The sequence below is a fragment of the Megalobrama amblycephala genome, linkage group LG4, assembly GCF_018812025.1.
Source record: "Megalobrama amblycephala isolate DHTTF-2021 linkage group LG4, ASM1881202v1, whole genome shotgun sequence".
Lineage (NCBI taxonomy): Eukaryota > Metazoa > Chordata > Actinopteri > Cypriniformes > Xenocyprididae > Megalobrama > Megalobrama amblycephala.
This window is the reverse complement of record NC_063047.1, coordinates 4,091,486-4,107,063: the sequence shown is the minus strand read 5'-3', so window position 1 is coordinate 4,107,063 and position 15,578 is coordinate 4,091,486. Positions and strand designations below refer to the sequence as shown.

General features: G+C 43.3%; 1 protein-coding gene across 1 annotated transcript in view; it reads left to right on the top strand.

Annotated features, from left to right (window-relative positions):
• Window positions 1-15,578, top strand: part of LOC125266034 (cytosolic phospholipase A2 zeta-like) — a 53,284-nt gene that overhangs the window by 25,995 nt on the left and 11,711 nt on the right. Inside the window, exons 5-9 of the mRNA XM_048186521.1 lie at window positions 5,645-5,747; window positions 5,827-5,967; window positions 11,040-11,114; window positions 11,554-11,610; window positions 11,710-11,835. Of these exons, the coding sequence (XP_048042478.1) occupies window positions 5,645-5,747; window positions 5,827-5,967; window positions 11,040-11,114; window positions 11,554-11,610; window positions 11,710-11,835 (502 nt within the window). The remainder of the gene's footprint in view (window positions 1-5,644; window positions 5,748-5,826; window positions 5,968-11,039; window positions 11,115-11,553; window positions 11,611-11,709; window positions 11,836-15,578) is intronic.

The window sequence follows — 15,578 nt, the reverse complement described above, 5'->3', positions numbered from 1 at the left end:
CGTTGGGAGTCCTTAAGGTAAGCATACATGTGCTGTAGTGCAAACGAGACCGGACAGTGAGTGTGTGTGAGTGTGGTGGCTTTATAGTGGTGGTGATGATGTTGCTGATGATCTTCAGGTGGCGGTGATTAGTATGCTGGTGATTGAGTGCGTGGGTAAGGGAGTGAGGTGGAACCTGGCGTGTCTGTGACAGTACCCCCCCTCCCACGGCCCGCTCCTGAGGGCCGCGGACCCCGACATCGTGGTGGTCTTCCTCTGGGGCGTGGAGCAGGTCTGTCTGGGTGGTTGGTGTGGAAGGTCTGTAACAGAATAGGATCAAGGATATCATTCTTGGGGACCCATGAGCGTTCTTCGGGGCCATAGCCTTCCCAGTCGACGAGGTATTCGAGTCGACCACCACGGCGCCGGGAGTCCAGGATCTCTCGAACCACGTAAGCAGTGCCGTCCTCCAGAATGAGTGGAAGGGGGGGCTCGGCGGCTGTCACGTCAGGTTCTGTGGAGGGAACAACAGAAGGGTGGTGAGGTTTCAGCAGTGATACATGAAATGTGGGGTGAATCCTACTGTACTGTGGAGGGAGTTGGAGTCGGTAGGTGACGGGGTTGATCTGCCGAAGGATGGTGAACGGGCCAATGAAGCGGGGACTCAGCTTCTTGCAGGGCAGACGCATCCTGATGTCCCTGGTGGACAGCCAGACCTTCTGCCCCGGTTGGTATACTGGAGCGTCGGAGCGCCGAAGGTCGGCTGCCATCTTGCGTCTGCGCAGGGCTCTCTGCAGTTGGTGGTGAGCTGAGTCCCAAACCCTCTCGCTCTCCCGGAACCAGTAGTCGACTGCAGGGACGTTGGAGGGTTCCCCATCCCAGGGGAACAGTGGGGGTTGGTAGCCGAGTACGCACTGGAAGGGTGTTAGTCCAGTTGTGGCTTGGCGGAGGGAGTTCTGTGCGTACTCGGCCCAACCCAGGTACTGGTTCCAGGAATTCTGGTGGCCGTGACAGAAGGTACGCAGGAAGCGGCCTATCTCCTGAATCTTCCGTTCCGTCTGCCCGTTCGACTGAGGGTGGTACCCAGATGACAGGCTGACGGTCACACCCAGGAGGGAGAAGAAGGCCTTCCAAACGTGAGAGACGAATTGGGGTCCTCTGTCGGAAACTATGTCTTCAGGAATTCCGTAATATCGAAACACATGGTCAAACATCAACTCAGCAGTGGCCATGGCGGTAGGTAGACCCTCCAGGGGTATCAGACGGCAGGACTTTGAGAAGCGGTCTACCACCACCAGGATGCATGTGTGACCGTCAGACTCAGGGAGGTCGGTAACGAAGTCCACTCCCAGGTGTGACCAGGGTCTCTCAGGAACGGGCAGAGGAAGAAGCTTGCCGGTGGGAAGATGGCGTGGACTTTTAGAGATGGCGCACTCCCTGCAGCCCTGCACGTACCTCCTGACATCGTTGGCCATGTTGGGCCACCAGAAGCGTTGTTTGAGCAACGAGAGGGTATCATTGGCCCCCGGGTGGCCAGTGCCAAGTGAAGAGTGGGTATTGTGCAGGAGTGGAGTGCGACGTGCCCGTGTGATGTATTGCAAGCCTTGGGGGCAACCCGGCGGAGTGCGTGTGGAGGCATTGGAGGAGGGCATGGTTTCCTCGGACCACTGGATCGGGTTTACGAAGATGGACTCCGGTAGAATAGTTTCAGGAACTTCAGGCTTTTCTTCAGGGGAGTAGAGACGAGACAAGGCGTCAGCCTTGGTATTCTTAGAACCAGGGCGATAAGAGATTGAGAAGTTGAACCTTGAGAAGAACATGGCCCAGCGAGCTTGACGAGGGTTGAGCCTCTTGGCAGCCTTCAGATATTCTAGGTTCTTATGATCAGTGAGAACTTGAAAGGGATGAGTAGCCCCCTCCAACCAATGCCTCCACTCCTCAAGGGCAAGTTTGACGGCCAGGAGTTCGCGGTCACCGATGTCATAATTGACCTCCGCCGGGTTGAGCTTGCGGGAGAAGAAGGCGCATGGATGGAGTCTACTTGGTGTCCCCTGCTGCTGTGAAAGAACCGCTTCCACTCCGGTGGTGGAGGCGTCCACTTCCACGACGAATGGGAGATCTGGGTTAGGGTGGACGAGGAGGGGAGCGGTTGTGAAGGCTCTTTTAAGGGTCTCGAAGGCGTTGGTGGCTTGTTGGGACCAGGACAGAGACTTGGGCTGATGACGGAGTAGGTTGGTGAGTGGACAGACGATGGTACTGTAATTCTTGATAAATCGGCGGTAGAAGTTGGAGAAACCTAGGAAGCGTTGGAGTTCTTTGATTGTTGATGGAATGGGCCAGGACTGAATAGCGGAGACCTTCCCCTCGTCCATCCGGATGCCACTGTGATCAATTATGTATCCCAGGAAATGGGACAGAGGGCTGGTGGAAGGAGCACTTTTCAGCTTTTAGGAAGAGATGGAATTGCCGTAAGCGTTGGAGGACCTCCGCAACGTGGTGGCGATGTTCGGCCAAGCTCCGGGAGTAGATGAGGATGTCATCAATATATACCAGCACGAACTTGTGGAGAAACTCCCGGAGCACCTCGTGTATGAAATCCTGGAATACGGAGGGGGCGTTGACCAGGCCATACGGCATGACGAGATACTCGTAGTGTCCGGTGGGCGTGACAAAGGCGGTCTTCCACTCGTCCCCCTCACGTATCCGGATGAGGTTGTACGCGCTGCGGAGGTCCAACTTAGTGAACACAGTGGCACCGCGGAGATGTTCCAGGGCCGCTGGGACGAGGGGAAGTGGGTGGCGGAACTTGATGGTAATCTTGTTGAGGGCACGGTAATCAATGCAGGGCCTCAAGCCTCCGTCCTTTTTAGCCACAAAAAAGAAGCTTGAAGCAGCAGGGGAAGTAGACGGGCGGATGTAACCTTGTTCGAGTGCCTCTTTGATGTATTCCTCCATGGCCTTCTCCTCCGGTAGTGATAGGGGGTAGATGCGTCCCCTGGGCACTGGCTCACCCGGTAGCAGATCGATGGCACAGTCCCATGGCCGGTGTGGAGGAAGCTTGGAGGCGCGTTGCGGGCAAAAGACGTCACTGAAGGGGGCGTAGTCCGGAGGAACATCCACAGAGCGCTTCTCTACAGGGCTTTCGATGGACGTGGCATTGATGGCGAGAGACTTGGAGAGTGGAGACTTCGGAACAGGAAGCGCTGGGAAACAGTCTGGGAAGCAGTGGTCGCCCCACTTCAGGACTTCGCCCGTGCGCCAAGAGATGGTGGGATTGTGTTGTTCCAGCCACGGGCGCCCTAGAACCACGTCAGCGGTGGATTCCTCCAGAACCAGCAGATGTATCTTCTCCGTATGCAAGATGCCGACACAGAGTTGAAGAGGTCCCACACAATGACGGATGTTCCTACGGCTCAGGGGTTTGCCCGTGATGGAGTGGATTTGATAGCTAGTCGGAGACGGGGAGATCTTGAGCTTGAGTTGACGACAGAGGGTTCCTGAGATGAAATTTCCTGCTGACCCTGAGTCGAGGAGCGCCACCACTGGAATAGAGGCATTAGCAGCAGTAAGAATTACTATAGTAGTGAGTGGTTTCATTTTCTGAATGGAGGGGAAAATTGCACTCACCACGGGCCGAGGAGGACGAGATGGGCATGTGGAGATAACATGCCCCATAGATCCACAATATAAACACAGGTTCAGGGTCAGCCTTCTTTGTCTTTCCTTAGGTGTGAGACGTGAATGGTCTATTTGCATGGGTTCGGTGGCTGGTTCTGGAGGGCTGACGGGCTCGGACCGACGGAGGAGGTTGATGGTGGATGACTGGCCCTGGTGCTCTAAGAGACACGACTGCATACGAGAACCCACGCGGATGGCGAGTTGGATGAAGCGTTCTAGTCCCATCGAGTCCTCGTATGCAGCGAGATGCAGCCGCACATTGGGTTCCAACCCCTGACGGAAAGTAGTGATGAGGGCTTGTTCATTCCATCCGCTGGTGGCAGCTAGCGTTCGGAACTGCAAGGCATAATCGTTAACAGATAGATTTCTTTGTTTCAGATTATAGAGTTTCTCACCAGTCGAAGAGTCCGCCAGAGGTTTCCCGAAAACCTCACGGAAGTGAGAGACGAACGCCGTGTATGACTTGACAACAGGGCCCTTCTGTGTCCACAGGGAGTCTGCCCATTGCAGGGCCTTACCTTGCAGTTGCGAAATGATAAACGCTATTTTCGCTGTGTCGGTAGTGTAGAGCTGCGGCTGCATCTCCAGGACCAGTTCGCATTGGAGAAGGAATCCGCTGCATTCCTCCGCCGATCCACTGTAGGGCGCCGGCTTGGCCATGGGACTGGCGGTGAATGCTGGGGAAGAAGCGGTGATGGTGGGTGCGGAAGCAGCCGCGTTGATGGGTGACGGTGAGGATGGCTGTGGTGTGAGTGCTCGGCGCAGCGCGTCCACGAGCTCCTGAAATGGATCGTTGGTGCTCATGCTGTGAAGTTGTTATGGTCCGGTCTTCTGTTACGTACAGAGACACGGAGACAGATGTAAAAGCAAACCAGGTGAGTTTATTGCACAATAAGCAGAGCACTGGGTGATAGCAAGCAGATATGTGGTTCTTGAGAGATGAATGGAATGTAATACTGTCCTTTTCAAACTTGCGGATGCTGGAGTAGAGATGCACTGGAGGAAGACAGTGGAGACACTCACACACACAGGCAGGTAGGCACACGAGGAGAACAGGAGACGAAGGAGATGAAGGAGATCGCTGGAGCAGGTAAGTATGTCGTTGGGAGTCCTTAAGGTAAGCATACATGTGCTGTAGTGCAAACGAGACCGGACAGTGAGTGTGTGTGAGTGTGGTGGCTTTATAGTGGTGGTGATGATGTTGCTGATGATCTTCAGGTGGCGGTGATTAGTATGCTGGTGATTGAGTGCGTGGGTAAGGGAGTGAGGTGGAACCTGGCGTGTCTGTGACATATATTAGCTGTGTGAACTTTGTTTATGCAATGATAGAGTCTCGGGAGGGGGCGGAGAGCGCAAGATTTAAAGGGGCCGCGCGCTGAATCGGTGCATTTCTAATTATGCCTCAAAATAAGCAGTTAAAAAATTAATTAAAAAAAATCTATGGGGTATTTTGAGCTGAAACTTCACAGATACATTCAGGGGACACCTTAGACTTATATTACATCTTGTAAAAAAAAGTTCGATGGCACCTTTAAGTAATTACAAGAAAAATTTCCCCCTTACTGCTTTAATATTTATATGACACTACTTAGCAAAATTTACTCAACATGTTCTCAGTAAAAAGCTTTTTATAAACTAGTACCATTTTGTTTTAGACAGAACCTCCAATATCCTGTTATGAACTCAAGGACCTTCAGTATTTCACGTGTCTCAAAGTGTCTTTTTTTTATGATGAGGTCACTGGAGGAACTGTTGACAGTCTTTAGAGTTCTTGCAGGAACATATAGACATTTTATAAGAGATGTTCCCGAATGAGAATTTTTTATTTTCCTTTTTACAGTGAGAGCCTTTACTTTAAATACTTTTCTTAATAAAGATAACTTGTTGAGTAAGTTTTATCGTTTGAAATTATTTGTGATTGAAGAAATTGTTCTAATTGCCCCTTGTCTCCTCTACAATAACATACAAGAAATGCATTCTCTTTTAGATCGATGAACACACACTCACAGAGCAGTGGAACCAGCAGAGTAAAGACCCACTTCCCATCTACACAGTGATCGACAAGAAAAGCAAACAGATAAAGGAAGCAGGTCTGTTTTTGTGTGAAAGAAGAGACAGACAGTTAATGTGCTTGTGTCAGCTGTTATATGGACGTGTTTCTGTCTGCAGACCCCTGGTTCGAGTTCACTCCACATGAAGCAGGTTATTCCCTCATTGGAGCATTTTTGAGAGTCTTCAACTTTGGCAGTCAGCTTGAAAACGGCTCTATGATAAAAAAGCAGCCTGAAATTGACATGCTGTACCTGCAAGGTAACAAATTAATAGATCAATAGATTTTGTGGTGAATTGATCCAGTGATCAGGTCTATAGGAGTTATTCATTTCCAAGTTGAAACTGAAATGTAAACAATAAAATTATGACCAGAAATGTTCAAAAATATTACTGCACTCCACAGGTCAAAGTTTTGAACTAATTTTTATATGCAATATGATAGTTCAATAGTATATAACAATTAGTTCAAACTTTGACCTGTGGAGGGCAGTAATACGCTTAGCATTGTCTACACTGCTGGAATTCAAATAGAGAAGAAGAAGAGAGCTAGTTCAAGATGAGCATTTCTGGTTAAAATGTATAAAATTTAATTTTTTTTTTTTTTTTTAGAAAATGAGTGATTGTTTCTCTAGATAAGACCCTTATTTGTCGTCTGGGATCGTGTAGAACAATTTGAAGCTGCAGTGAAACTAATTTTGACCTGTTTGGTGCCCATTGAAGTCCACTATATGGAAAAAAAAATCCTGGAATGCTTTAATCAAAAACTTTAATTTCTTTTCGACTGAAGAAAGAAAGACATGACCATCTTGGATGACATAGGGGTGAGAAAATTATCAGGAAAAGTTTATTTAAAAGTGGACTAATCCTTTAAAAACATCAGCCAATCATTTACGCGATCATCGCGTAAACGATTGGCCCTCTGGCTTGTCAATCACTGCCATGACGTTCCTTGTGAGAGACGTGCGCGCTCCAGTAACTTTCCACAGGCGCCACATGCAATGTTTTTGTTAGGAGTAACAACTGCAGATTATGAGTTACCTGCAGTGAGTCCGACATAATGAATCCACTAACACGACACAGCGAATGCCGGTGATAAACAAATACTCGTGTTCCAGTATTCGTGCACGTTTTGGGAGGCGTTCCCTCGAAATGAGCTGTGAAGGAGGGGGGTTGTTCTTACGCACACGCTCATTTCAAAAACTCACTAACAGTCTTTGGTTTCTCAGTCGTCGAAAACATTCTGTGTAGCACCTTTAAGCACAGAGTACATCTTTACTGCAAACATACATAATAATAAAAATAATAATAAAACAAACCATGAATCTTAAAGTCACTCCTCCAACTCCTCAGCTTAAGTCGTATTGGCCAGTGAGACACTGAAATTATGAGGCATTTCAGCTACAGGAGTTTCTGTCCAAAAGTGTTAGGATGTGCAGCTGAGCAGCTCCAAAAAGAGTTAAGAAAGCATTTAAAGACAAAAAATACCAAGTTTTCTTAATATATAGTATATAATTTACAAAAATGGATAGTTACATAATTTAATTGAGTCACAATTTAATTGAAAAAATTTTACCAGAGCAAGGAAATAAACTCATTGTTTTTGGCCATAAGTGATCACTTTCCAGACAGCAACATCTGGATTCCATACAGACCAGATCTTGGCCGACACTATGTTGCTATCTGGGTTTGAGGAGCAAAGCTTGCAAGCAAACAATTATTTTAAAAAAATAATATCTGTGTAATAACCATATTCAGAATGAGTCAGATCTGTAACATGTCCAAACGAGAAGTGACATAGAGGACTGGAAGGCATTTCAGATGTTTTAAAGGGGACAGGTGGAGCTGTAACAGGAAAAGAAATAACAGAATCGATTAAAAAACAACTGGCCACTGACCGTTTTCATGTATGTTAGCATGCCTTCTGATAACAAGAGTTAGCTAACATTACGATTCAATACCGATCTAAAGAGAAATAAAAGCTCCAAGCCGACTAACGAGTACACAACATAGTCAGTAAAAAATTAATTAATTAGTAGAACAGTCTGACCACTCTGAGTGACTTAACTTTGTGAAGTTTTTGAGGTACGATACCGACTGTTGCGGTCTCGTCTTGTAAAACTCCAGAAAAAACACGCATTTTGTTTTGCGACTGCTGTTCCCACACACTGAATCCCAGGCCCGAACTGGATCTGTATTAGAGCAATGAAACGTATGTGACAGTAATGGATTTGCCGGTTTGTAAACAAATCTGGCTCGGAGTCACCTGCTGCCTGGGTTAGACATTCATTGCAACAGCACATTGAGTATTTGGAGAGGAGTTTAGCATGTCCAATATATTATTAGGGGGAATAAATAAAAACATTTGGTAATTTAGCTAGTTTAGTAATTGCACAAAATTGAACTCAAAACGGGGCCATGTTGCCCCACTACTGGGGAAAACTAACATCCTACCTACTGCAAGAAGCCACCAGCCACATTATCCCAGTCATTGTTATAGCATATTTAAAATACATGTATGCTTTNNNNTTTTTTTTTTAATGTGTGTAATTAATGTAAAATAGTAAATCAAATGTTCTATGTAAATGTATTTTGACAAAATAGTTAAATAGTCAAATAATGGCAGACCAATTCAATAACAGAATAGCCTCTTACACCAAAGATCAAAATCAAATTAATATTTATTACCTGTTGCGGGGTGGCGCCAGGCCTCAGGCAGGCATTTCTTTGAACATAAAAATTTAACATAAAAGAGTTAAAAATAGGTGACTAAAGCAGAAGTGGTGTTCTTGTTGTGAGGGCTCAGAGATGAAAGGTCCAGTAAAGCACAACTTTTCATTTTCCATCGGTCTTAGTACACAATGTAACTACAGAAGAGTCAAGTTTTAAATAGGAAAATATCGAAACTCTTTGGTCATTTTTGAGCGAGATGCTAACGGTCTAATCAGATTCAACGAACTATGCTAAGCTATGCTAAAAGTGGTACCGTCAGACCCGGAGATCGGCTGAATGGATTTGAAAACGGTAAAACTCAATTGCTTAACTCTAGGGGAGTTGGAAAATGAGACTATTTTCAAAAAAAGTGGAGTGTTCCTTTAAAGAAGAGGAATTTAATTCTTTGTAAATGTCCATAGTTCTGATTGCTTTGCGGTTTGAGAGTCCTTGTAATGTTTCAAAATAAATGTTCATGGACAGCCTTGAAATGGGTGATATTGGGTATCCTTTGAGATCATTTACATTTGTGTATATGAAATTTACCAAGTAATATTATAAGATTTAACATAAACACATGACTCTTATCTATACCTTTTTTGTCATAATAAAAAATAACATCTCTTATCTCTATATTAATTTTGATTCCACTTAACATATTAAATAAATATTCCACATCGATCCAAAAGAATTTAACATACATACATTCAAAGAAAAGATGTAAAATAGTTTCGGTATCCATTTTACCGAATACACAAGATTCAGAAAGATCATTTTTATATCTTTTTAGGAAATGGTTTGTTGGATAAATGTTATGTATTATTTTAAAGTATATTTCATTAACTTTATTATTGATACAGTATTTATTGTTATAAGTCCAAAACAATCTCCAATTAATATTTTCAAGAATGGTCATTCCAGAAGTATTTATGTCGAAAGTGTTGCAGGACAATGAATCAAATGTCTGAAAAATTGTATTATTACATTTACTATCTTTAATATCAACACCGTTTAACAAGACCTCTTTTTTAAACGTTGATTGCTCGTGAGATTCACTGATGCCTTGCAGAAGTCTCAAAAAACCTGCTGGCATTGCATCAAATACGATGCTATATTCTCGTGGAGTTATTGGAATACAGAATGTCTGTAAAAATTCAGTATTCAATTCAATTCAGTATTGCATCTTAACGCTGACACCTGTCAAACAAGAAGATGCAGCGCACAGCTATTCTGAGCAGGAGAGTGAGATGCTCTGTCCACACCCGAAAAAAGTAAAGTAAGCTTGACAATATGGGAGTTTTTCGGCTCCTTAGACAGCCCAATCCGCAGGACTTTCCTAGCTACAGTCATTGCGAAGGGTGGCAACACCACCAACCTTGTCCATCACCCTGCAGATTACGCCATTTAACAGAGAGTACGTTGCATTATTTTATTAGTCATGGAATGGGAAATGTTATATTAACCTGTTAACAGCGATTTTCTGTGTTCATATATTTAAATAAAGGGTGATTATTTTAATAAGTAGTCTGTCGCGTTTTCTTTACTCGTCTTATTCAGCGTGATGTAGCTATGCATGCAGTTATATGCCTTCAAAATACACGTACTGAGGGTCACTGTGGTGGACGGTAGGGAAACACACTGAGGTCAGACACACATTACACACATTCACCTGCTGTCTCTCAGGCTGTGGCACATCCATGTATCTTGCAGCTAGTGCTGCTGTCTCTCTCTCTCTCTCTCTCTTTTCAGTGCATTCATTGTTATAATATTCACAAGGTGAGACGTCTCCATTAAAGGATATGCTCCTCGCACTTCGTTCTGGATAAGAACCGGTTCTCGGTTCCCAAGTTGCCACTTCCCTCCGTTCTGGTCCACTGGGCTGAAAAAAAGAGCCTCAGCAGATTCTTTTTGCAGTGCAGTGTATGGACAGTGCAGTGTATGGACAGTTAATACTTCAAAATACTAACACTAATGTACCTGTTAGTGTTTGCTGATAGTAACACTGAATAAAACAAAATCACATTTTATCATTTTAAAACATATTTATGTAAAATTAAGTACATATAGAAAACAACTATTACAAAAACAATTATTGAAAAACATGAAATTCACAGCAATATCACTGCTACATCAAATATATATATATATATATATATATATATATATATATATATATATATATTTCATATATATTCATCTATATTTCCCCTCACCATCAGAAAAACTCAAAGAATCATGAACATAAGTGGCAGGTTTATTATGGAAAAAAATATACATGTTAAAAAATGAAAATTAGCAGAATCAATTAATTGTGAACAACTTACTGCCATTGTTTAAATAATATGTAATATGAAATAATATAATGTAAGCCATAAAAAAGTAACTAATTTGATTACAAGTATTTTAAAAAAGTATTTTTGGAATCTGATTACGTAATCCAGATTACATGTAATCCGTTACTACCCAGCTCTGTACATATATATATATATAGAGAGAGAGAGAGAGAGAGAGAGAGAGAAATGCAAGTTTATACATATACACAGTATATTATTTATTTTTTTAAAAATGTTTTTACATTTATTTTAAACTTCCTGTTTGTTCATATCATGTGTTTTCTGCAGGTCTGTGTGGCAGCGCTTTAGCTGATGGAGAAGAGATTGTGAAAGTCATTAAATTCATCTGGCAACATATAAAAGGTAGAGCTGCATTTGTTCTAAAATTTCACTTCTGCCTAAAACTGTTAGTCAATTCATCAAGGGCACTGAACACTACATGACATGTCCCTACCAATATCAAGTCACTACTTAGCCCTAGCAATAATTTTGTTCTAACAATTAAAATATATTTATTTGCAGCCACTGTTGTTGTAATTTTTGCTGCATCTGAAATCGGTCTTACCTTTGACATTACATGAGAAGTCAAAGTAGGCCTACGTTAGAAAACGGCATGCTCTCTTTTAAGGACATGCATTTAATGCATGAATTGAGAACATAAGGTTCGTTTAACTTAATGTCGTTAAACAATGTACGAAGCAAACTGTTAGCTGAAATATCCACAAAAGTAAAAACAACACTGAAATAAGAGGGAGGGAGGGGGTGCAATTCATTGTCATATGAACTGTTTTTTTCTCTTCAGGTTTCTTTAAGAATTTGTTTCCTACCATAAAAAAAATACTTGAGGAAACAGGGAAAGGTAATGTTGCTTTTATTTATTGACTACATGTAGTAAAATATTTGATAAAAACATTTTTCATTGTGTTCATGTTTGTTCAATGTGTGTTTTCTTGAAAAGATCCAGACTCTCCACCTGCAGACAAGTTTTGCCAGGTGCTCTTGGACCTTGTGGACATGAATCTCTATGTTTTGGATGGCAAAGATCCTTCTGCTTTTGATGAATCCATCAGAACAATGCTGAAAGGTAAACCTTTTATTATAGTGTGCTTGAAATTATGTATTTCTTGGGGTTCCATTTTTAAAAATCTATTTATGAAGAGACACAAACAAACATTGAACATTTCCACTGTTATTGCCCAACAAATATATTTAATATTGATGCCAGTGAAAATGAGGCTGTTAGGGACAGACGTACAAAACATTTCAGTGGTTACACTGTCAGATTGTCACAGTGCATGTTTTCTTGAGAATTGACACAAAGTCCACTACAGTACAACCCATTGACTGGACAGTGTGTATTAGGGGGACAACGGTTCAAATTGCTCACGGTTCAGTTCGTATCACGGTTTTAGGGTCACAGTTTCGGGTACGGTTCGGTATGTGCTATGTTCAGGGAAATTAGGACTACTGTCAAATAAAAATAAAGAAAATAAGAACAAATAATCAAACTACAAGCAACATTACAAATAAATACAATAGAGCAAATATTCAAATAAAATAAACAGTGCTTTGCAGGTTTTTCGGGTATCTAACAGTAGTTTTAAGGTACAGAAAATGGATAAAGTAATCAAATATAAAATAACACTGCATATTATCTTCACTGTTTAAATTAAATAAAGATTAATCATTATTGAAGTTACAGCTATTCAGTCAAGAGCAGTGAGTGATTTCTTTGTCATTTGTTGTTTAATTTAACATTAAAAACACAGGCAGCAGGAATAGTTCCCTTTCGAAAGGGAACTTGCTCTGCGTTTAACCCTATGGGGAACCGTCACTTGTGACAGGTGTCCGAATACCAAAGAATCACACCACTCCAATCCTATTGGCCGGCGACAGCCTATGACTCATAGGGCGTGTCTTAACCGAACCAGTAAAAAAAAAAAACTTTGCACTCAATGGATAGACCTAAAACCATCAGAGCAACGCAGTAAGTGACGTATGTTGAACTTGTACTTAAACTTTTGCCGAATCCCGTTGGAAGGACGGCAAACACATCTTTCCCATCGACAAATGCCTTGATTGCGGTTCTTTGTTCGTCTTTTAAAATTAATGCGCTGTCGATTTCTTTTATTACAGACGTGATAGCGGAATCTAAACATCTTACTTCTCCAGCTGCAGCCATCGTTGGTGAAAACCAATTCAACCCAGCGCTCTTTGATGCGGGGGGTGGTTACGTAACCGCAGATAGCCTGTCCATCATCGATTAAAGCCCGCCCTGGCAATTTGATTGGCTCGGCCTTCTGGGAGCCGAGCAAATTACATTACATGGATCGAGTCCAGACCGAACTTCCCGTCCAAAAAATGTTGTGGGCGGGGTTCGGGCTGGCACCCAGGCTGCTGAGGAAGCACTGTTCTGTATGCCATTGTTTTCAACACCGGTAATAATTACTCTTTAATGCCTTGCAAAATTCAGGAGAATGTGTTCATCCCTGCAGGTTTGTGACACATGATTTATACGTTTCTGGCGTTTTTTCTGTTGGAGAGGAGCACGCATAGATGGTGCTTAGGGCGCCGTCTGTGTTTGTGTCTATTGTTCACTGTGAGCCTCTCTCTGTTGGGACGCTCCGTTCTCGTTTGGCACTCTTCCCGAGGGGAGAGGTGTCTGCATCTGTGCCTGGTGATTCTAGCCCCGTGTGTGCCGGCAATATGGCGGCTGCAGTCATAGGGCTCGCAGGTGAGCTCGCTAAATTGTATTCTCTCTCGGCTTCCCCAGGGCTGACGAGGATGAGTGGCTGGATGACGGTGACGTCCGTGTTTGACGTCATCATGTCTGATAGCGAGCGCTCCTCTGGCTGCTGGGTATGTGGAGCTGCTGTGTTTTTGGGACGCACTTTTCGGCGGGCTGCAGCTGCCGTGAGAGCACATTAAGAAAGGGGCCATGCGCGGATGGCTCGACAAACGGTTCCTTTCTTCCATGAATGTCACAGCTCCCGTAGACTTTTCATTCCTTCCTGATCTCTGCGTTTGAAAGCATGGAAAACCCCTAGCCATTCAGATTTGGATCTGAGCCAGACAGACGGGAGGAGGAAGAAGCGAGAGTGAGATGGGTGATAGATCCCCCAGCTATTTAAAGGGCAGTTTATGTCATATATATATTGTATAGTATTTATAGCATATACAGGGTTGACATTAACACCCGCCAACCCGGTAGATTTCAGCTGTGGCGGGTAAGACAGCCACTCCCACTAGCCACTTTGGCGGGTTGAATATAATTTCAGCCTACAGCCAAATGAAAGGTAGCCAAGCTCTTCGTTCACAAAATTACAATTCAATCACAATTCTCTATCGATTAACTTGCAGTGAAGGCGGATAGGCGGAATTGCGCTGAATGACACAACAGAAGCGCTCTCTCGCGTGCGCACTCAGTTTTCCTTGCGCCTGAATAGTCAAATATCCGACACACGGATGTCAAAATGCCCATCGTGTGGAGTATCTTGCGTGGATATAGTCGGTTATGACTTAAGTGGACGTAAACAGGTGGGTAAAAAATGAATATTTGTCAGTATATTACGTACATGCATTCAGCAGCCCCCAAATAAATACCTGTCTGTCATTAATGTTATTTAACATCTTTTGTGATTAAATGTATACATGTTAAATAAACCTATGTATCTGAAAAAAGATTTTTTAAATTACTATTTGTAATTTGCTTTGTTCTTTTTAAAGAATAACTGTACATACAGCTGATATACAATGTAGTCTTGATTTTGGTGGTCAATCTTTATTTGAAAGTTTAAAAGGGTTTGAAATCTTGTAAATCAATAAAATGACTCAAAATCAAGCAATTTAAGCATGCCAAAGTCAACTTTAATCATATAAAATGTAACTTTCCCAACAGCAAAATTGTGGCCTATGACGTGGAAAACCATCAGTGGCTGGTCAAAAAGTTAATTCAAGCCCTGCATGCTCAGATACTTCTTATGGTCAGATATGGCTGGGCCCATATATATATAGCGAGAGAATATTTTAGGCTTAAAAGAACCCTAGATTCTCTCCTTTTTATGTAAAAGGGATATAGGCTCTTCGGTCTTTTAGCCGCAGGAAGATGAGATGGGTCTATATTTTACGTTTTTAAAATAAGACCTTGTTTTCCTGTATAGTTTTCTGAGCATATAGTTTATCAGGAGGCTGGCCCATCTCGAGCTGAGGCTCTGAGACAGGGCCAGAGGTCCAGTATGGCCGCTCAGGCACCTCCTCTATTCAGAGCAGCGCAGAGATGGCTAGACTCGAGGAGGAAGATGCAGGTTTGAGGAGGTGATCGATCACATACACCAATAGCGTCTGCGATCAATTCCCTCTCGTTGCAGGGGCAACTTTGCATTTGCCCTCGCCCCTTCTTCCTCCGCCTCCTGAGTTTGAGTTTCTCTACTTGCTCAGATGCTTCTTTTACAGTTAGGCTGACGGCTGGGCCTTTGATAATATTTTTTCTAAAGGCCGCCCTCTGGCTTGATAGTGAAAGTGCTTTTTTATGTTTATAAAAAGTGTAGACCTTGTTTTTCCTGTATAGCTTTCCTGAGCATGTAGTCAGTAAAGTTTGAAGGGGTTTGTTGGGCAAAATAACTGTAGCATTAGGTTGGCTAGTTTTCAAAACATGCAGGCCGCTATTTTGTAGCCTACTATGTTAGAGTAGCTTCTCAGCTAATACTTTAGTTTGGTTTGAGTTAGCACTCGTCACTTCAGTTGTTTGTGTGCAGGTCGGCTTTATCGGCCGCCTGACACTGTTTGCTTGCAGTGCTTCATTTTCTCCTCATATTTGAGGGATTCAAA